The following is a 22,093-nucleotide window of genomic DNA, read 5'->3' as shown; positions in this document are numbered from 1 at the left end:
AATTAGTTAATCAGAGGGTGTTGAGATACTTAATAATATCATTGGAGTGGAATTTCTCCCCGGCTTAGTGTACACTACACGGCCTCTTGCGCACAGCACTTCTGAGGCAACCGCAATAAGCGAAAAGTCCGGTCGGGACTGCGGCCGCGGGGTGTGTTGTCTCACCATACTCAATCATCGCTGTGGCGTCTATCCCTTGCGACATTTTAGGCGACTGAGCGCAAGAATAAGCTCCCAGGAACTTGGTCGAGTTTGCTGTGATTGTGTGTGACCAGTTGTTGTGGCGCACCTGGCTTCTTTTAGGCGCGCATTATTCTGGGAGCCATTTGCGAAGAATGGGAGTGCGGAAAGTGGCGTTTCTGGCCAAGACAAATGTCGAACGTCTTGTAGGTTGTCGTTCTTTGTTTGCTATGCCAACCCCTCAGGCCTGGATGACGAGACGCCGTTCCTTGCCCCTGCCGTTCGGAGCTAGTTGAATCGGCATCTGAAAAACACATTGTTCCTCCAGTTGGATGGAGGATGCAAGCCCACAGCTCTTGTCATGATGAGAGGCAAATAGGGTCGCACTCTGGCCAACGGGGGGCTTTGTTTTGCGCCATCAAGCCGGTGCAATGGCGTTCGCTTCCTTTGTCACTGGTTCCCGGAACAAGTCCGAGGTCCGCCCTCCACATTCGAGGATTTCGAGAGTTGGTTCGTCGCCAACAACCAATCTCTTCACCATGGTGAGAGAGCCGAAAAGAACTGAAATACGACAGCCCCCCTTTCTGTAAAAAGCGAGAGCGGCTGACTGTCTTGGCCCGATTTTCGACTTGTTGCGGACGGTAGCAAACAAGACCTTGATCCCCTGTAGGGGCAGTTTCCTTACGTATTAGCTTCATTGCAGCGGAATTGCCAGACGGGTTGATGGAGGAAGATCAGCATGGAGATGGGTAAGGCCGTTTCACTCACCTTTGTTATAAAGATTGTGGTACTCGTTGTCTTCGGCAACCTTGATCTCCTGGCAGCATCAGTGTTCAGGGAAATTTGACCCACCCAGCAAGCCCAGACTCATCGCGAAAGCGTCAGAAACTTTCAAGATGTCCAAGAGCATCGTACCGGCGATGTTCGCCACAATGATCGTCTTTCTTATCTTATCTCTTGTCTTTATATGCCTGAGGTTTTACTGCAAAGGCCTCAAGCAGGCAAGATCCTTCATAGACGACTATGTCTTGATCGTTTCCTGGGTACGTTATCACTTCGTTGCCTTCTTGCCACAGTGTTGGAGCTGTAGTACTAACAGTTCTCATTCTGAAGGTGCTCATGGTTGTCCAAGCCAGCATCATACTTTGGACAACGAACTATGGGCTGGGAAGGCGTCCTAGTGATCTCAAGGGTGTAAATGTTTTACCCTTGATCAAGTTGACGCCGCACGCATTGTTCTTGGCTCTCATCGCAGCAGGCCTTTCGAAACTGTCCTTCTTCATCACCTTGATCCGAGTTGCTCCGAAACGATGGCAGAAGATCGCTCTTTGGGTTGTGGCAATTCATTCCACCATCTTAGTGGCCGGCGGATCCATCATAGGTTACGTCGATTGCAACTTCTATCGGAGACCAGACCGGCAACATCCCGACCACTGCCTCTCCGAAAGAACAAGTAAGATATTGGCTCTCACCGTCTTGATGCACGGGGCTATCGTGGTAAGTGGCATTCCGCCCGTTGATATGCAAGCTTTTCAAGCTGATAAAAAGTGCCTCAGGAATTCTTTTTATCTTTCGTGCCCACCATGTTGCTCTGGAACCTTGAAATGAAGCGGCGAGAAAAGATCGGTCTCATCTGCGCTATGAGTATGGGAATTATGTAGGTGAAAGGTGACCTACTCACGTCGTATCATGTTGCTAACAACTGCGTTTAGTTCCAGCATCTTGGCAGCGTTCAAGACAAGGGACCATTGGGAGGCTGTTTTCGGGCATTCACTAACTGGAATGCCTGATACGTATATCCTAGGACGCGAGGCACTATTTGGCATCACGGAGATATGCATGACCATAATCGCCGCTTGCATTCCCTTCTTGCGTCCGTTGCTGCACAAGTTTATGTACGGCAATAGGTCCGATATGCCCGTGGCTTTGAAGGTCTTTACTGGAAATAGTAAAGACACCTCCAGCATGGGGCATCCGCACACACGACTCAGAAGCTCCTGTGAGTCTGCGCAACATGGCCCCCAAGAGGACGATGCTGTTGCAATCCTGGCGGTGAAAAGTATTCCAGAAAATGACGGCCAGGACGCAGAATCCAACGGGTCAGGAACCATTGTGCGCAAGACTCATGTGAGCGTACAATATGATGCCAGGGAGCTAGACGAGGAGCAAGGCCGAGGTCGTTATCACGTGGATGTATTTGGGCCAGGTCAACACCGAGATTCCAGGAAGTGACGCAATGTTTGAGTGCAAGGAGACCAATGTACATGTCATCGTAGTCAAAGATCTTCTGGCAGGTGTAGCCCGCTGGAGGACAAAGAAAGACAGCCGTTTTAAGCATGGGTAGGGGGAATGAAGAGTCCATACACTCTTTGCATCCTTGCTTGTGAGCGCCGCGTAGCCGTCACTCCCCTTTTAGTTGACTGACATGCTCGTCAAGAGCTTCGTTCTGTTCTTTAATCCTCAACAGAAGCTTGTTGCAGCCCAGTAGGTGAAGATCCTGATTGTTGTCCGTCAAAATGGCCGCCTATCGTCGCGTTTTACAAATGCCTGAGCAGACAGCAGCTCGGTCCAGTCGTAGATGATGGTAGCATCCTGGTCTCCGTGATGGCCGCCTGAGTGCTCGGTGCATAGGCATACCCTAGCAAGGTCGACCAAGATTTCATGCTCAACCTCATCTGGCATCTGCCGAGATATGACGAACAGGATGATACGAATCCAGTCCGGACCCGAAAGTTGGGCGATGTGACCACAACTTGGTGCGAAGTCTTCGCTGTCGTTGGAGGAATTGGAGCCAATGCAGCGCCATTCCTGCTGAGCGTCGGATTGTAGCTCCAGAGTAATGCGTGGATTCCAAATGATGGTCATGACGCGGTATGGTAGTTGGTCGTCTGGGATGAGAGTTAGCTAGTGCCTTGAATATCCGGTGCAGGAATCTGAGCATAGGTACCTGTACTAGAGTGGGCGTCTCTGCCCAAGTGATCCATATATCATCTTCTTTGTGCAGTCAACATCCTGGGAGTTTGTCTGGTCTCGAGTTGCTGAGAGGGAAAAGGTTCCTAGGCGCTTGATCCCAATTGTTCTTCGTGGCCGGAACGGAATTCAAGCATTAAAGCAGCATTGTGTGGTGGTCAGTCCGTGTGTTTCTGGTGGTGTTGCGAGTTTCCCCATTGATCGGAGGGAATGTGGTAACATGACGCATTTGCACCCGATTGGTTGTTCAGGGGTCACCTTCCGAGTAAGGATAGAAGAATCAACGGGGGTTCGATCATTTCGGAATCATTGACCGTAGAAATTGGCATTGAGATAAATGGGTAAACAAGACGGGGGTGTCGTGGGACGTGAGTTACGGATGTTGGAGAGCGAAATCGGAAGTCTTTGGCGATTACACGAAGCCTGGGCGGCTAAGACAGCACCTATGCGGTTAGCCAGAGGCTGGCAGAAGCGAACTGGGATACAACAAATTACAGAGCTTACTAACGGACACTATCACCAAAGTCCGACTGTGCAGCTCCTTCACCGGCAGACGTATTTGTCACCGCTTTGATGTCTCTTCAACAACCGGATCGTAACTTTGACTAACGTATCTAAAATATCTAACTCATAACGATATGATTTCAAAGACTCTTTTATCTCTGTTTATCTTTAACGGGGATTAAAGCGCGGAGTGACTATCGCAACTTCTCAGCGTTTTTGGCCGGGGAGGTTCTCTGTTAGTGCGCCCTTGCCATAACCTGTTCAGCATGTGGAAGTCGCTTCCTCGAACAGCAACTTCCCCAGCCAATCTTCTACGAAAGGAACATCACTAATGCTGAGTGGTACTACTGGTACCCAATGCCAACCGAAACCTCCCGTTTCTCTTGAAGGTTTTCCATTCTTCAACGAACCATGACCCGAACACCCAAGCTATCGAATTTCGGCAGCGGCACGACAAAATTATGAACATGTTTTACATCGCTCTCGTCTGTCTCAAATAGCTCCATACCCGGTCCGTCGGGTCGGAAGAGCACTGCTGGAACCAGACTGATCTCTGCCATGGAGAGACTACACAAAAGGTCAGTAAAAGACCTACCAAGTTCTCGATGGCGCCACTTACTCTTGACCAAGACAACTCCTCGATCCCTTCGTAAAGGTCACATAACTCCTCTGCATCGTCTTCGTATCCTCAGCCAGCCACCGCTCCGGGGCGAATTGGTCTGGATCCTGGTACACCTCCGGGTTGCTATGCATCAAGTAGGCATTCATGCCCAGCGGAGTCCCAGGCGGGATCGTGTACTCCTTGTACTGGATGGCCACATCGGGAGAGACGCGTGGTAGTCGCCTCATGAAGCCGTAGGTGAGTCTGCTTCCCCTTTCCGTCAGTTCTGTTTGCTAACGCACAAGTGATCTACGCAGGGAAACCTACCGCAAAGCCTCTTTGATTACTGCCTGCAAGTAGGGCAGTTTCTCCAGCTCAATCCAAGTGGGCACAACCTCGGGCCATGCAGTCATTACATCTCGCAACTCGCCCCCGAGACGGGCCTTGATATACGGACGGGAAAGAATGTAGTATGATACGAAGCCTAAGGTTCGCCCGGTGCTGATCGTTCCACCGAGGAAGATGAGTTTCGCCTCTTTTACTAGCCGCTCTTCAGTCTTGTCGGCAGGTGAGAGATTGCTTTGCGCTAGTGCTTGGAAGAGTGCGATATGCTCCGAGCTGTCGTCTTTTGACAAGTGTTGTTGCGTTACGGCTTTGTGTATCTGCGTCCTTGTTCTTTCGTCATATTTGTTAGCGATATGACCTTGGGGGAAGAGCCATAGCAGCAAGCGCTGTGGGATGTATCCCAGGGAGCTGTAGTTGGTCAGTCTCGGATGCCGGTGGACGGTTCTTGACAGCCAAGCAGTCCACTCACCTATTGGTGCATTTCTGATCAATCCCAGCAATCCATCATACCACTCGGGCCCAAAATCCGGTTGATAGAGAAACCCATCCCCAGGCTTAAGGTCGTCGGTACATATTCCCTCGATGCAGTCCGCTGAAAAGGCCGAGAAAGCGCGATCCAGCCGCATAGCTTTTCCTTGGGCCTTGTACTCCTGGATACGAGACTCCAAAAACAGAGCTTTGTCGGCAAGCATGGGCCAGTAGCGAGTGTTGATGGACATGTGGGAAAAGAAAAGATCGAAAGGCTTCCGTTGCTGTTGATGCAGGTCATGAACTGGTCACAGTCACCATCTGACCCCTCCTTTACTCGAAGACGTGAAGTATTCCGGAAAGCTCACTATCAGTGTCGTTGGTATATCCCTGAAACAGTGGCCAGAAGTTGGTCCGCCGTTTACTGCTCCCCACAAAAAGCTCGTTGTAGTACTCCGGGTCGTGGATTGATAGTTCGTAAGGATTGATGCGCACTATCGGCCCTGAACACAACAAGAAGTTAGCACTCACTCTATTTCCCGTGCCTGTAGCTCTCGAGCATGGTCTTACCAAACTCCTTGTGCATCTGCTCTATCTCAAAAATGTATTTTCCTCCATACCGATACTCGTAGTAGAACTCCTACCAAGTGGTCACGGCAGCCATCTTCCTCCCCGGAAACTTGGCCAAGGGGTGAAAGCATAATCGGTAAACTGCCAGGCCGGTGACATACAGCAGCCATGTTGTAATGACAAGCAAAGCCGTTGTCCCGGGACTGAGGGTATCAGTACGGGAGCTGGCCCAGTTGAGGACTGCCATCGTTGTTGGAGGACTTCTGTGTTTTTGGTGATTATACCCGTTTCAGGCTGAAGGGTCAAGAAAGCAGCGAGTGCTTGCCTACCTTATAGCCACCGAGAAGGTTCACGACATGAAAACCCATGGCGTAAGTTCGACCAGTTCCACGTGGCTTGGACTTCTATCGCCTAATCTTCCCCGATATCCGAGTTGTTGGATCTAGAAAAGACCGACACAATGGAACCTCACAACCACCTTGACGAAACATTGCTGACATTTTGGGTAGCTGACACGATGTAGGGACCCGTTGATCTAGGCTTCAGTTCTGGAAGAGTGCTAGTAGTATGCGGCTGAAGCCTGCGCCGTCGGATTGCGATGGTTGGTTGTAGATTGATGTGTAACACTGCGGCTACCTCTCAATCCATCTACCTAAGGCTCAAAAAAAAAAAAAAAAAAAAATCACTCTATCTTTCACGATTGAACGACGACGAAGCAGCCAGACCGCTGGCATTCACACTCGGCATTTTGCGGACAATCCGAGTGATGTTATAGGTCCCGTCACCGGTGTTACTGCATGTTTGCTACAGTACCCGAGTTCAGCGCAGTCCTCATCCACTATGGCGTAATTTAAGGCAGGTACAACGTTGGTGGCTCGAAGTCATACAACCCTTCAGGTTTCGTCCCTTTGTTTACATGTGAATGGCTTGAAGTAAGCGCTAATACCTACCTATCATTGCGATATCTTTTCAGCTCGGGCTTAACGTCACTAGCGTGGAAAGAAGAATACTACCACCGGTTCCTGAATGCATGTTCTAGATGCTCGGCAGTAGTTTTTAGCTCGATCCGACCAACAACATCTGAGATCAGAGTAAGGGAGATTACAGGGTAGCGTTAGGTAGACAATGGGGGAAAAAAAATTCCTTGAGGCTGTCCTGTCGTACTGTGCGTTAGACGAGGGTGGTATTGAAGGGAATCGAGAGGCATTGGGAGGTCTTGGGATGGCTAGCTGAAACCACGATGCTGCAGTTGGATTCTTGGAATTCTCGACGCCATAAGAATGCAGCAGGGTTAAAACATCGCCAGACCAACAGGAAACAGCATGTGAGGTTGAGGGCATTCCTAATCCACTGCAACTTCCCCAAAATAAGCAAGGCGACGAGAGCGGGCGTACCTTCCATACTCATACGGCCCAACCCTCAAAGATTGTTAATTGCCGACAGCCTTCCGTAATAGTGACACTTGAAGACAAAATTGACAGGGCCTGGTAAGGATTAAGGAAGTGAAGATAAGGTTTTCGCCCTGTGAGACAAACCAAGAATAATGGAGGGTCATATTCGCATAAGCTACGTTGGGCAAGCGCCGCTCCGCCGCATCGAGTGTTGGTCTGACGGATAGGAGCTGAGATTGCGGCAAATTGCGATTGGTTCGCAAATATAGGTTGGCGACGTTGGTCAGGATTTGTAAAAGTTAGTTTGATAATAAATGAAGGTGCAGTGATCAACGGGGACGGTTGGAGGTGAACGAGAAGAGATAGCTGTTCTCTTAAACGTGTTTGCGTGGGAAATAGACGAAGAAGAAGCGATCGCGAGCGAAGAACTGTTCATGGAAGACTTAACAAAACATCATTGTAGAGTAGAAACAGTATTTTCCAAGAAACAAAACCGTAACCAACCAAAACCAACGGTGTGTTATATCTACTCGCAATATCTGTCTCACCGATCCCACTAAACTGAATTACCGTATGCGCACCATGACCGACACCACCACTGCATCAACAACCACAAAAAAACGAACATAAAAAAAATCCCGAAAGAGAACAAAACCACCGGCAGCATTACCGACAAGTTAAAAGAAAGTGAAAAAAGAAGAAAAAGAAATGCGCCAAGAGGGAATCGAACCCCCACCTCATCCTTGGAAGGGATGAATCCTAGCCGTTAGACCATTGGCGCCTTTGTTGAAATCTGGGTGCAGGTCTTGTACTTATGTACCCCAATTTGTTGGACCGCACCAAACATGGAAGCGCTTGGCATTCAGTAGGTTTGGCAGCTGTATGGGTCCGTCCGTCCGACTGACAGCAACAACCCCTAAATTCGTCCCCCACCTCGCGAAAGAAGATGCATTTCGGGATGCAATTGGATTGTAAGACATAGTAAGTTTCTGCGTATTCACTCAGTGGAGAAGCTGTGTGCGAGAATTGGGCGCATATCGACGATTTTCTTAACGGACGTAGTTTGCATCGTCACCCGAAGTCCTGGGCCGTTGCACGGCAGTGACGATATTCACACAAAATAACACACCTCGGGAAACGCATCCAACATACTTTAACTAGGGATCCTTTGGCTTTTCTTTCTTTCTTTTTCTTTGAACAATACTGTCACAGGGAAGAAGACAACGAAAAGGTGACAAAGCCTGAGCTAAAGCACAAAAAAAAAAAGAAAAAAAAGGAGAAGATGCTGCAAGGCGGAAAAGGTAAAAAAAAAGAGCGAATTTAGAATCCTTTCTCCCTCGGTAAGGATCGAACTTACAGCCTCCAGATTAACAGTCTGACGCGCTAGCCAATTGCGCCACGAGGGATGGTTGATTGTTGACAATTTTTTATTGCCCTTATATATTGACCGAACACTATCTGGCTCAAGCCGGTAAACTTTTCCGCTCTTCGGCCACATAGTTGGTGCTGATGCTAAGGTCGAGGTTTGCAACAATACTACTTCCTCCTATATTGATGCAATGCACCGCAGCTCAGTTTGAATTCGTTTGCTCGACGTTGGAGTTTCCTTCCCTAGTTATCATGCACGTCTTGTTGTTTCAGAGGAATCATTTGTAGCAAATTCAGGCCATCATCCATCCGCCTTCTGCAATCGAAGTGTTACACATTATTTACCACATGATTTTCATTTTCATGGGAAAAGTTTGACGTTCAGGTACATATATAAGATCATGTCCAAGGTCACTTCCCCATCTCCTCGGCACCATCATTCACAGCACCAAGTCCAGCACACCCGCTGATGACCACCAGATCAACATGCAACTCCTCCACCTTCTCGTACTGGCTTTCGCCACCACTGTTGCAGCTTCGAACTGCTATTACGACGACGGAAACTTCCTTGAGAGTTGCAATAACCGTACCTTCAATCGCTACCCGCACTTCGCCATAAGCATAGTCTGCCAGCAGAGCGACCCGAAGAGCAACATCAACAGCACGTTGAGTTTGTCAAAGTGCATCGGTTACAACAACAAGGAGGATAAGTTGGTGTGGAGGGTTCCGTCGTGTAACGCCACCACCTCTGGGGATGCAAACGGCTTGAATGCACTAGGTGATATGTCAGTCTTTCTTTCTTCCCCAGGTCAAAATAACGAACCGCTAGGTATTCAATATATGATTGATAATCGATAATCCCCGCGTTAGTGTTGATATCCTCGACTATTGCAGGCCAAACTGGCCCATGTGCCTGTGCGGGGACTGGCATCGCAACGGCATGTCCTGGCCAGTTTCCTTTTACTGCAACCGTGGAGACGAGAAGCCGTCTGCATGGAGTGGGGGCGGAATCATTGATTTAGATAAGGCTGTACTACGTTTCTTCTCTTGATACTACAATATAGAGATGGCAAACTGACATTATGTCTGCCCTACAGGCGAGTATATCTACAACAGAGATGGTCAACTGGGATGTTTTGGAAGGAGTGGACTTTAGAACGTTGTTATGATCGCAAAATGAGTTGGTGGAAATATCATCATGGATTGGCGAATGTTCATTGCGCAGAGTGAGTAATATCAAAAGGAGAAAGCCCAACAAGGGGTAGAGAGAGGGTTGTTAGCTTGCCAAAAAATCGTGAAATATTTCTACAATCCTATCAAGCCATCTATATGGTCTCGGGCCTAGTCGGCCTACCTACCCATCGTGACAAGATCCATTGCATTCTCAATGAGGCATGACCACCAGTTTTGCCTTTCGACCCGAAGTCTTCGAACAGCATAGACTTTAAAGCAACGACCCATTGTGTGGTGAATTCGGGGGAATGGGTTGGAATCGAAACTTTGGCCAAAACCCAGGTCAGTGATTAACACCCTTCACAATCGACGCTGATATGTCACAATTTCCCATCCATACAGATACGGACGGCATGGCGTTTAAACGTTCTCGATCGCACACGACTGGAGCTCCGGCCGTTCGCCGTTTTCCCGCTCTCCAGTCGCTGCATAGGAACTAAAATACTAGGAGCGCCTCAAACCCACTGGAGAGAAAACGCAAAAAGAGTGATTCTCTGTGGTAGTGAAAATTGCTCGTTGGACACACTACAAACCGAGTTCTGACCCGGAAGATGTCCCCATTGTAGAGTGACTTCAATCCCTTCGGTTGGCGTGACAAGGCACAACCTGAGAATCGCTCACGGGCGTCACCCCAACGAGCCTTTAGGAAAACCCGTTGAACCTGAAGCATCTCTTGACCAGCAAATGAATCATCCTCGTCTCCCAGAAGCCCATCAATAGATCCAACCTGAACAGCATCTGCTGCTTAAAAGCTCGCGTCGGTCGCTCCTTCCCAAACCTCAGCCGTTCCCTACATTACCGCAGCGGAAAAATTCCAGCAAATTACCTAGCACCACCATCCACCAACAAGCGCACTACCAAAGTAAAAAAATGTACCCCCCACCTCCATATTCAATCAAGATGCAACGCCTCGATCTCTCCGACCTCCCTAACGAGATCCTCGACCAAATCTTCTCCCTCCTCCCCGTCCCTGACGCGTGACTCTGCCGTCTCATCTCGCACCGTTTCCTCCCCAGCGCAACGCGCGCCTCCTTTCACATCCTCGTCGTCTCCCCCCTCCTCAGCGACGCGGAAATTGTCCAAGCTCTCGGCAATAGGCCCGACATCGCGCCCACCGTTAAGTCTCTCAACTACGTAACCGACACGCTCGCCGAGCCTCAATGGCGACGTGCCGAGTCTTCCCCACCTCTAATCGAAGAGATTGCACCAGAGGAATACACTTGGAACGCAACCGATCACCCCCGTAACTGGCTACCGCACTACGTTAGCCATCCTGAGGGTTCAGGTCGGATCAATCTCCTATCTCCGGAGTGGTACCAGTACCGCTACCGGCCGCTGATCAGCTACCACCGGCGGTCAACCAAACAAATCGCCCTCGACCGCGAGCGCTACGAGGAGATTTTACTCGACCAAGCCGAGTTCCTAGCTGTCGACGACACGCCCAAACGTGATCACGAAGGCATCGTCATGTGTCTAGAAAAGTTCTCAGCGCTTGAGAACATCACACTTGCTGCGTGCAGGGAGATGAGCCTGGCTGCGCCGCTGAACTCGGTGCCGCTGCACAGCGATAGGATCCCATTCCGGTACGCACCTTGGCAGACGGCGTTTCCGAACATTTCCACGCCCGAGACCGAGGAGAGGGTTATGCGCTCCTTGGTTGGGTACCTCGAAGATCAGTCGGTGCAGGGAAGGTCGTTTTTGAAGACGCTGCAGATCAAGAACCTGTCTTGGTGCGTACTGGACGCGCCGGGACTCTTCTCCACCTCGATTGTTGGACCCGCGCTGGCGAACTTGACCACGCTGGAGATCCAGATCCGTCATGGAAATCCGATCCACGTGGCGGCGAACGAGTGTATCCCTCCCATGTCCCAGGCGAGGCTTTCCCACGTCATGTCATCAGGGCGTGTCCGCGAGTTCTTGAAGGCGCTGCCAAACTTGCGACACCTGACGTTTGAAAGGGATAGAGTGTGGTACCGCGACGAGCAAACATTTCCAGAGGGACACTGGTACAGGTGGTCTCTGGGGGATATCATCGACCCGGAATTCCAGTGGCCATACTTGCAGTCACTGTCATTGTCACATTTCGACAATTGTGAGAGGCAAGATATCGAACGCATCATGGAAAACCACACCGATACGCTTTGGAAGGTGTCACTCGGAGATGCTACTCTCAGGACAACGTCGTGGGTGAATGTGGTGGACTACTTTTATCAGGAGAACCAGAAGCGGATTGCTGGATATGATGACAAGCCCTTGTACCATCTTGAGCTATGGGGCTGCCTCAGAGGTACCAGAGAAAAGGATATCTCGGGGAACCGGAACCCGGACGCCATGGATCACGCGGGAGAGGGAGAAAGGTGGTCTTTCTGGCGCGGGGAGACGCATAGCTGGGAACCCGCGAGGTACGTGTATGGGATTGCCTTCCAGGTGTCACTCTTCGCACGGGAACATAAAGCACTCTATGCTCGTGTACTCGCCGGTCAGCGTGAGAAAGGGCTCAGAGGGCTAGAGGCTTGAGTTAACGACCGACTGTGAAAAGAGTGCGGCCAAGAGGGTGGGGGGTTGAGGAAAGAGGAAAATGTAACAGAAGGAATTGAGGAGATCCGTAAAGATAATTGACAAGGAAAGACTTTGGAAGCTTGAAAAGCGAGGGACCGTAACGGTGGTAGAAGGTATCCTATTCAGTGAGTAGGACCATCGTGGGATGAGAGTGCAACGCCCTGCTTCTTAGACACGTGGAAGAAAAAGAAATTAGTGACTCGGCCAAGAAGGAAATCCAAGATGGAGTAATGTTGACGTAATGAAGGAATCAAGGGAAGCCCTGGAGATAGCTGATGAGTAAAGACTTCGAGGCTTGACAAGTGAGAGATGGTCTCAGCGGTAGGCTTCGTGAATCGCAAGACGTAGCCTATTCAGTTAGTAGAAACGCCATCCATCCCGATGAGTGTTGGATATCGTTGCTCTCAGACAAGTGGAAGAGAAACAAATGAGTGACTTGCCTGAGCCCCCCTTGGAGGTCCCTTGGGATCTTTAGGAGCCATCCAAATATCATCGCCGGAAAGCATCCCGAGACACAGGAGCCAACCACGTGGGAGAGATCGAAATAGAGGGTGGTAAGACAGCCACGTGGGATGACGTACCTTGTCGACTTTAAAGATCTCACCGGGTTACCTAATGACAACTTATCTCGACTCCAGCGGCAGCCGCAGGTATGAGCCCCATCCCGAGAAAACTTTGAGAGTTTGGCTTGACAAAGCCCTTCCTGTTGGGATGTGGGATGGTTGACAGCCATCCCACGTCCGCCCACCCCCTTTCCCCCCCCCCCCCCTTTTTTTTTTTTTTTTTTTTTGTGTCCCACTGCCATGGGATTTGACTCATTTTCCTTCCCCGACCAAAACTGCCAAGTTTCTTTTAAGTTTTCCAGTTAAGGATCTGGGGTCAAGGGAACCAAAAAAAGAGCGGACTGTGTTCATTCGGCTTTCCGGCATTGCTATATAGGTACTGCCGTATGTATGTACCGGCCTACCGGGAAACACTGTACGGTATAAATCGTCCCATATGTATCAGGGGCGGTTTCTCTGGTGCCGAAGGGGGGCGGAAGATGAACGATGATCCGGCTGACTCCGCGGCGGAAAGGGCTGTGCCGGCCGCGTTTGCGTTCTATTGAAAAGAAGACAGAGTGACTGTAGAGATGAGACCACGTGCCATCAGCCTCCTGGTGCTTCCAAGATCATGCACTTCTGTGTTCTGGAGTTAGCTTGTTGTTTTAGTACTGATTGCCAAGGACAGGTTAGCCCAATATAAGAGCATAGGTCAATTTGTTATCTCGCTCTCTGTCTTGCGGTTTTGATCTCAAATTGGCTGTGAGAGTGTATAGCGGCTGTGGTTTTCATGAGAGCCGTGATCAAAACAAACTTTGGACCCCAGGACCCCTGGACCCCTTCGCCAGGAGGCCGGGTGGTCGGGTGGCCATCAGGGTGGACATCGTGCGTTGTTGGGTACCTCGGGTACGTAACACGGTAGCATCGTATGTACCTGCGTCGGAGACTAAAATTTTCAAGGCCCCTTAAAGGTGTTCTCCACGCAAAGCTGTTCGTGTATGTAAGTCAGTTCTCCGTTCGTCCCGATCGCGATCTTTTGCATACCTCTGGACAGGAATTGCGCACGGAACTTCCGTATGAACGCCACGCTTTCGAGGTCCCTATCTTCAACTTTCCGGTCAGCCCACATTCCTGCGTTTTGTTATTGTCCATTGGAAGAGAGGTGAATCAACACACTCACCGAAAGTAGCAGTCACCAGTGAAGCACCAAACCTAATCGATGCCTCGGTGCTGGAGGCTCCTAGCGAGGCGCGATCATGGATCCCTGACAGCTGATCTTGCAGCTAAGGATCCCCATGGTGAACATGGCTGCCATGCCGCGCTAGCCCAGGAACCGTCCACTAACGCTTCCAGGAGAATGGTCCAGTCCAGCTGCAGCTCCCCACCGTCGCGAGGAATTGCCGGATAGGGCAGGGATTGACATGCTGAGGTTTTTCAGGGCTTGTCTTTCTGTAATTTAACGAAGCTCGCGCCTAAAATGGTTCCGTTCCAGTATCCCGCCCCCACAGGATTCCGTACCTCTATGCTTTTGTCGTTGACTCGGGATCGGGACTGCAAACTACAGATCGGAGGAACTGATGCTGCTAACACGCGGGCGTATCCTCGAGCAGTGGTTGCTGTTAAGCACCGAGACGAGGAGTTCAAATCAAGGTAGCACTAGCACTAGCCGGTAATGGTTGTCGTTCCGTTCGTGACCAGGGGTTCTGTGTCCTGTTTTTCGAGTTGTAGCTCTCACTGTGGTGTTTGCACTGCATCGTCAGCACTACCAGATGACGAAGGTTTTAACTTACGGGATACAACGTACACTACTGTTGGTTGAGGAAACCAAAACGTCGGGATGCTCTAGATCGTAAACCATGCCCTGCCAATATGCTTATTTGCAATAGACATTGTTGATGATCACCCATGATCATCATCTGTTGTACAGACCTCAGACTCCGATCTTGTCCATGTGAGGAAGGTCTGTGTGTCAAATCCTCGGCATGAACCGAAAGGCCTCCATGATTTTTTATGTCAACCAAGTTGGGACCTGGGGGCCCTGACTTGCCCTGCGCTATTTCGGCATCGTTTCGGAGAAGCTTTTGCTTCGGGCTCCATCACCTTCATGCGACGCAAGTCATTGCGCCATCACAACGCCAATGCAAATACTTTACTTTCTTGCGCATCCCAACCGGATTGGAACTTGCACATTCCTACACAACCAAGTGTCCCAAGCATTTTTCAGGATGACTGGGTCGACCAAAAGATATTTGCGTCTTCAGGAAGGTGAGTTTTTTGCACCTCGGCTAGGTGGATAGTAGGAATATGAGCATGGCGTGATATGAGCCGACTCGGTGGCAGTCACATTTCAGCTAGCCATAAAGAGTGTGCATCCGACGAGATGGAGGGGGCACATATTCTCCTGGAATTCTAGCTTCTTGGCCTTACCCTCCTTTGGACTTCAGGATGCGAATCCGAGTGGTCGAGAGAGCCGGCAGTCAAGGAAAAACTGCCCAGGAGCTTGGTTCGCTCAAAATGTCTTGACTGGTTTGGGCCTCGAATGAAGCGATTGCGGGGCCCTTAATAGTAGCTCTATGGTGGGCAAGCTGGGATGGCCTGGCTTGTATAAAACCTTTCGGCTGGGGCGTATAGGGCATAAGACAGCCATAGAACCCGCATTTTCGAGCACGTTCCCACTTGATCTTTGAGCTTGGTTGTTGCTGTTCGAGAATCGCAAATGCCGATCGGATCTTGGTAACAGGTGTGAAGGACAACGACAACAAGGACGGCAGCCGTTCTTCCACGATATCCGATACAATCCGGCGTGTCCGCTATCGAACGGTGTCCGGCATCCCAAGCCGTGAGCCAAGACCACCATGTCCAACACTACCAGCACCGACCCGAGGGTAACGAGGGCGTTACAGGCTGGGCGAGTTCCGGAAGATGTCAGCACTGCCTGGTTGGAGGATTCCCGAGACGATTCTGCCATTGGCGCCATAATTTTTGTCACCATCTTGACGGGCGTCATTGTACTATGTCGAATTGCCTCAAGAGCCTTTGTGCTGAGGCGCACAGGACTTGATGATTGGTTGGCGCTACTGGGTCTGGTGAGTACCTCTACCTGCCCACAAACTGACAGCAAGACTCTGACCGTTCATACATACAGGCCCTGCTTATAGCGTTTGTAGTGCTGGGTGTCAAACTGATCAACATCGGATCGGGGCGGCACTATGAGTACATTATGTACGTGCTGACGCCGGAGGAGGTGGACCTTAGCGAGATCTGGGACTTTACGGCACACATTGTCTACACGATTGCGCTAGTGATCTGCCGTCTATCGGGGTTGGCCTTTTACCACCGTATCTGCGGCATTCACCGCGGATTCCGACTGGCGATCCGGATCCTGATGGGCGTCTTGGTGGCGGGATTCCTGCCGCAGCTGTTCCTCATCGTCTTCCACTGTCTGCCAGTGACGGGACTCTGGCCATACGACTGGCAAAAGGATGCCGAGGACTACAAATGCCTGCAATGGGGTGTTGTGTACAGTGTCAACTCGGCCGTGTCGCTGTTTTGCGACCTGTTGCTCTTTGGTATCCCGTTGGCCATGATTTGGATCCTTGATCTACCGCGCAAGCGGAGACTGCAGTTGGCCTGTATCCTGCTCCCGGGTATCTTGTAAGTCTACCACCAGCTCGTAAAAAGGTGGATGTTGACTGACATGACTTGGCTTGACAGGGTTATCGGCATTTCCATTGCTCGTCTGGTGCTCGTTATCGAAGGTCAGTGGGAAATGGACATGTCGTGGACGTACAACCCCATGGTAGCGGTCGAGGTGTCGGAGATTGGAGCGACCCTGATCTCGCTGTCGATTCCTGGCATCAAGCCCATGTTCGACAAGTTCATCCGGAGAACGGGCGAGGATAGCAATTCTGGAGGACACTCTGGGTACTCGACCAAGGGCGGGACCAAGGGCACATCCATGACGCTGCGCAACCTCAGCATGCGGCCACAGCACCACAACAAGCTGAGCTCCAACAGCGACTACACGTATAACGACACCAAGAGCCGTAACCGGGACGACGACGGGACGGGCAGCACCGAAGGCATCATGGTGCGGGTGGACTTTGATTTGACCATGGACAACGGCGAGACGAGCTCGCAGTACCGGGGATCCAAGGCTCTCGAAGCATGATGCGCCAAGGGGAAAATAGATGTGGATTTGCCGACCTTGACCTTGTTGGGCGTGTTCTTGGTTAGCTTTTTGTTAGCTTTCTTGGGTGTGTTGTTTATCGTACGTTTGGGGTTTCCCGAGGCATGTCGAACACGATAGGTAGGAAATGAGGTACTGAATAATGGATGCGGACAAAAGGATGGGTGTTGCAAGACATGTATTGGATTATCAACTGGATCGAAATATAAGGTACCTTGTGCGTGTAATTGCAACGGTTCCTTATCGATGGGGAACTGGTGATGGCCAGGGTCGCTCGTCTCGAGAGCATCCGCCGCGGTTACCAGGTGAGTTTCAATCTCGGCCCAGCAGGATAGTGGCGGTCAGCTGGTGTGTAAGCGGCAGAATGCTGGTATCTTTTAAGCCGCGGTTTGGCGTCGTCGCGAACCATGGAGACTTGGGAGGCTGGGATGGATGTCATGAAGTTGCTTGGCGGTGTCCATGATTGTTGCGGAGAGGTCGGAATTGGACGATGCAAATTGGAGCGAGCAGAAGCGAACCATGAGGCTCTAGCCTATCCTTTTAGAGATGGGAGCACGAACCATCAAGGCATGGCACAGTGCAGTGGGGGTGAAATTTCCGCCTCTTCGCATTTTTGCTTGAGATGGGCAGTTCTTTCCTTCTCGCCGCCCTTTCTTCGTCTTGGTGCGAATTGTTGTGCCAGGGGAAACTCGATGTTAGTGGCCAGCGCTGTTAGTGCCCCCCTCACCAACCCTGCTGTCCACGCCGCCGAGAAGTCTGGACAGGGACAGCCCATCTAACGCAACCCACTGCAACCCACTACAACCACACAACCCCACTGCGATTACAGGGGGAAAACAACCACACTTCCATCTGGGTAGGGGGCCCGGGGTCTAGGGGTCTTTGGGCCCTTGGGGACCTAATGGAGCCGACCAATCCTTCCCCCACCCGCAGCACGCGATGTTGTCGTATGAATCGGGCAGTGATCAGTAGGATTTCGTGGTCGATTTCCACCATCTCTCCAGACATCTCGGCTGGAAACCGGATGTGGCATGGCATCGTCACTTTTTCGAGGTACTCCCAGGTCCTTTCGCACTCGCATCGTTTCCCTCCTCCATCTCATCGCTTCGATAACGAATTTCCAAAGGGAAAAAAATGGCATGAAGCATCAATTGGACTCCATCAACTTCTCCATCTTTCATCTCCAATACCTTTGATTACCTACTGTTGATATCCATGATATCCAATCCATGTCGTGCCTTCCCTGACTGAACGGAAGTGAGCCTGGACACCGCCGGACCCGGACGTGACTACTTAACGAAAGATGGCGCACATCCCTTACTGTAGCGTTGCACTCGCTCTTTCCTGCCTTCTTCTTTTCTTCCCCAGCCGTCTTCTCCGGTCCCCGCTCTCCGCTTAACGCCTCCCACGCCAGTCCCGCTCCTATTCTCCATCCTCCCGAGTCCGCAGCTCCGGAAGTGGTGATAGGCCAGCCAGTCACTCCTTTACAAACTTAGCTTTTATATATTTACAACACCCCTCTTTTTTTTTCTTTTTTCTTTTTTTTCCCTTCTTCTTTTCTTCAGTTGTTTGTTTACTCATCAACCATCGACACATCACCAAATAAACAAACGACCATGCCTGTCCTCAAGAGTTGGCTAGCCGCCGCTACGGCGATTGGCATGTGCCTGGGTGCTGCCCTTCCCACTCCTTCCGCCGAGGACATCAAGCTCCTCAAGGAGAAGAGCGTGCTCAGCGATATCCTCTTTCCTGTCCTCCCCTGCGGCAAGTTCAAGCTCGAGGAGGCCACCATCGATGATATGCAGGCTGCCATGAACGCCGGCACCCTCACCTCGGTCCAGCTCGTCGGTTGCTATGTCCTCCGCACTTTCCAGACTGATCTCTACATCAAGTAAGCAGCAGCTGCTGTTCTTCCATATCATCGTCATCTCCACAGTCTAACTCGATGTCGTAGCTCCCTCCTCCAGTACAACCCTGATGCTCTGGCCATCGCTGCTCAGATGGACGCTGAGCGTGCTGCCGGCAAGGTCCGCGGTCCTCTTCATGGTATTCCCTTCACCGTCAAGGAGAACATTGCCACCAAGGACCAGATGGAAACCACTGCTGGCTCATGGGCTCTTCTCGGCAGCGTTGCCCCTCGTGATGCCCACGTCGTCGCCAAGCTCCGTGAGGCCGGTGCCGTTCTCTTCGGCAAGGCTACCCTCTCCGAGTGGGCCGATATGCGCAGCAACGACTACTCCGAGGGTTACTCTGCCCGCGGTGGTCAGTGCCGCTCTGCTTACAACCTGACCGTCAACCCCGGCGGTTCCTCCTCCGGTAGCGCCGTGGGTGTCGCTGCCAACACCATTGCCTTCTCCCTCGGAACCGAGACCGACGGCTCCGTCATCAACCCTGCTATGCGCAACAACATTGTCGGCTTCAAGCCCACCGTTGGTCTTACTTCCCGTGCCGGTGTCATTCCCGAGAGCGAGCACCAAGATTCCGTCGGTACTTTTGGCCGTACTGTCGCTGATGCTGTCTATGCTCTTGATGCCATCTACGGTGTTGATGAGCGCGACGAGTACACCCTCGCCCAGGACGGCAAGACCCCTGAGGACGGCTACGCCTCGTACCTTACCACCAAGGATGCCCTCAAGGACGCCACCTTCGGTATTCCCTGGAACAGCTTCTGGCGCTACGCCGACCCCGAGCAGCTCCGCCAGTTGACCGCCCTTATTCAGCTCATCGAGGATGCTGGTGCCACCATTATCAACGGCACCGAGATCACCGACTACGAGAGGATCGTCAGCCCCAATGGCTGGGACTGGGACTATGGCACCAACCGCGGCTACCCTAACGAGTCCGAGTACACCGTCGTCAAGGTTGACTTCTACAACAACATCAAGACCTACCTGTCCGAGCTCGAGAACACCAACATCCGCTCTCTCGAGGACATCGTCCAGTTCAACTACGACAACGACGGCACTGAGGGTGGTCACCCCTGGCCCCAGGGTCACCCCGCCTTCCGCTCTGGTCAGGATGGCTTCCTCGCTTCCCTCGCCACCAAGGGTATCAAGGACGAGACCTACTACCAGGCCCTCAACTTCACCCAGTCCTCTACTCGCAACGGCATTGATGACGCCCTTACTTACAAGGGCAAGAAGCTCTCCGGCCTCTTTGTCCCCCCTGATGTCGCTCAGGCTCCCCAGATTGCTGCTCAGGCCGGTTACCCCATGATCACCCTTCCCGCCGGCACCCACTCCGCAAGCGGTATGGGTATCGGTCTCGGCATCATGCAGACTGCCTACGGTGAGGCCGAGCTCGTCAAGTGGGGTTCCGCCATTGAGGACCTCCAGAAGTCCACCGACACGCCTCATAAGCGCACCCTTCCCCAGTGGAGGGATTTCCTCAAGAGGAACATTCCCGTCTACAACGTTTACGAGGGTTCCGATTAAACAAATTTGTTGTTTCTCGTCATCCCCTTCCCGTTTTCCTTGCTAGGTTTGTTTGCATCACCAGCATATCATCATCAAGCGAGTCAGGTCCTAGTTAGTTCATGTAAGAAAATGGAGTTAGGTTAGGGGGTTGGATACTGTCGCATACTTTGGAAAGATATGCGTTGCATATTGGGCTGGATATACCCGTACCCTCCGCGTTTTAGTTGGGATGTATAAACTTAGATTTTAATGTTAAAACCTCATTACAAGGTGCATCTGTTCTCATTGTCTTACTTGGATTTGTTCTACTATATTGCTTGGATGTACCAATGAATTGATGCGGAGCATTCCAGCTGTCGCTTTCAAGTCCCGTGATGTATAATGCCATGATATGCTCTACCTTTGAGTTTCATCACGTTCATTAACCCCACATTACTGGCAAACAGACATCCCAGCCTAGCGGCTAGCTGACTGACTTCATATTCAACGTCTCGGCGTTCAAAATCGAGTTTGTGAAAAGCACACAGCTGCGGCCCAATAGTTTTGACGCATCAAAAGGCTCGTTGGTGTTCTTGCTAAGAACAAATCTACCCACTCAATCAACTCGAGATTAGCCCATCTAGACAAAACCGACTCCATGTAACAATCCTGCTCGTCGGAACCCGAAAATCTATCCGGCCGACACTTTCCGAAATCCCTTGTGCTATCACATGGATTATCTGAGCCTGTTTAAACAACGATACCAATATTCAGTAATGAACATTGAAGTACAGGCAGCAGGGAACATCAAGATGCGACGCAGCTGAGATCCTGTAATTACTTTGAGAATCTAGGTAAGGTAGGTACCTAAGAAACTCATCTGGTTAGAAAGCGAGGTGATAATGCTGCTTCTTAAACTCCTGTTCTTTCCCAACAGCATGCATATTTACCTTCCAGTCAATGAGTCATCTGCTGAGGGTAGATAAATCCAACATATTTTGCGTATAGCCCTGACGGGACAGGGACTGAACATTGGGAAACAAAACGGAGGATAAGGTATCATGTCGGTGTCTTCTTCTATCTTGGAAAGTTTGCAAATCCACTTGATAGGCATGTACCAAGCGAGCTGCACTCAATGATGATTTGTAGCCCCGTTCCGTTTCTGTCATCAGTGATGAGAGAGAGGGAGGATGAAGATTTGGGCTGCATTTGTTCTTGTACGAAGTTGTTATAGAGGCCTCCGTACGGCATTTCCTGTACGCTGTACCCAAAAAAAGACCACGCATTTGGCGGAATTTCGTACAGATTTCAAAGTTGCGGCCCCCTCATGATAGCGTCGCATAGCCTTGTCCGGGTTGGGGTTTTGTATGAACAGAAAATCGTATAGATTTCCTAACTTCGTATAGAAGCCCCAAATATATATATAGTCGAAATTTGAGTACAGCTGTACGCATTTTGCAATGTAGATGCAGTATGAGGGGGGTGTAGAAGGTTGTACGGCGGCCAGCTCTGTAACAACTTCGTACGAGAACAAATGCAGTCTTGAAGAAAAAAAAATCACATGCTTGACGGCACCAAACAAACAAACAAAAAAACAAACAAGATTAGTAAAGCCAGAAAAAAGATAAGGACTTTATTACAGAGGAGAGAGTACGTACGCAATGAAGAGGAATAATAGGGAAAGCAGCGATAAAAAGTGAGAAAAAAAACGAAAAAAAACACATACAACACCAGGGATTCGCTGGTCGTCACCGACCCAACTACTAGTCTGGCCCTCA

General features: G+C 50.8%; 5 protein-coding genes and 2 non-coding genes across 7 annotated transcripts; 4 read left to right on the top strand and 3 right to left on the bottom strand.

The window, feature by feature from the left end:
- Positions 1-504: 504 nt before the first annotated feature.
- SMAC4_00036 (uncharacterized protein) lies at positions 505-2,870 on the top strand. The gene is made up of 4 exons (XM_003351447.2): positions 505-1,223; positions 1,294-1,677; positions 1,737-1,837; positions 1,893-2,870. The coding sequence occupies exons 1-4, from the start codon at positions 1,077-1,079 to the stop codon at positions 2,410-2,412; spliced, it is 1,152 nt and encodes a 383-aa protein (XP_003351495.2). The 5' UTR covers positions 505-1,076; the 3' UTR covers positions 2,413-2,870.
- Positions 2,871-4,055: 1,185 nt separating this feature from the next.
- Positions 4,056-5,885, bottom strand: SMAC4_00037 (uncharacterized protein; the record flags this gene model as incomplete). Its single annotated transcript, XM_066089369.1, has 5 exons — positions 4,056-4,221; positions 4,274-4,519; positions 4,583-5,372; positions 5,639-5,708; positions 5,781-5,885. 5 exons carry the CDS (start codon positions 5,883-5,885, stop codon positions 4,056-4,058), a joined length of 1,377 nt encoding a protein of 458 aa, XP_065947179.1.
- Positions 5,886-7,738: 1,853 nt separating this feature from the next.
- On the bottom strand, positions 7,739-7,810 carry SMAC4_13823. The gene has a single exon. It is a non-coding gene; the product is annotated as a tRNA-Gly (tRNA).
- Positions 7,811-8,361: 551 nt separating this feature from the next.
- Positions 8,362-8,435, bottom strand: SMAC4_13822. The gene has a single exon. It is a non-coding gene; the product is annotated as a tRNA-Asn (tRNA).
- Positions 8,436-8,883: 448 nt separating this feature from the next.
- On the top strand, positions 8,884-9,553 carry SMAC4_13821 (uncharacterized protein; the record flags this gene model as incomplete). Its single annotated transcript, XM_066091640.1, has 2 exons — positions 8,884-9,205; positions 9,495-9,553. 2 exons carry the CDS (start codon positions 8,884-8,886, stop codon positions 9,551-9,553), a joined length of 381 nt encoding a protein of 126 aa, XP_065947178.1.
- Positions 9,554-10,530: 977 nt separating this feature from the next.
- On the top strand, positions 10,531-12,147 carry SMAC4_00038 (uncharacterized protein; the record flags this gene model as incomplete). Its single annotated transcript, XM_003351449.1, has 2 exons — positions 10,531-10,607; positions 10,728-12,147. The coding sequence occupies 2 exons, from the start codon at positions 10,531-10,533 to the stop codon at positions 12,145-12,147; spliced, it is 1,497 nt and encodes a 498-aa protein (XP_003351497.1).
- A 3,249-nt stretch (positions 12,148-15,396) lies between these two features.
- Positions 15,397-17,138, top strand: SMAC4_00039 (uncharacterized protein). Its single transcript, XM_003351450.2, has 3 exons — positions 15,397-15,817; positions 15,877-16,385; positions 16,446-17,138. Exons 1-3 carry the CDS (start codon positions 15,587-15,589, stop codon positions 16,900-16,902), a joined length of 1,197 nt encoding a protein of 398 aa, XP_003351498.1. The 5' UTR covers positions 15,397-15,586; the 3' UTR covers positions 16,903-17,138.
- Positions 17,139-22,093: the final 4,955 nt, after the last annotated feature.

This window comes from Sordaria macrospora, chromosome 5, assembly GCF_033870435.1.
Source record: "Sordaria macrospora chromosome 5, complete sequence".
Lineage (NCBI taxonomy): Eukaryota > Fungi > Ascomycota > Sordariomycetes > Sordariales > Sordariaceae > Sordaria > Sordaria macrospora.
The sequence above is the reverse complement of the archived record's forward strand: the minus strand, read 5'-3'. Positions and strand labels throughout refer to the sequence as shown.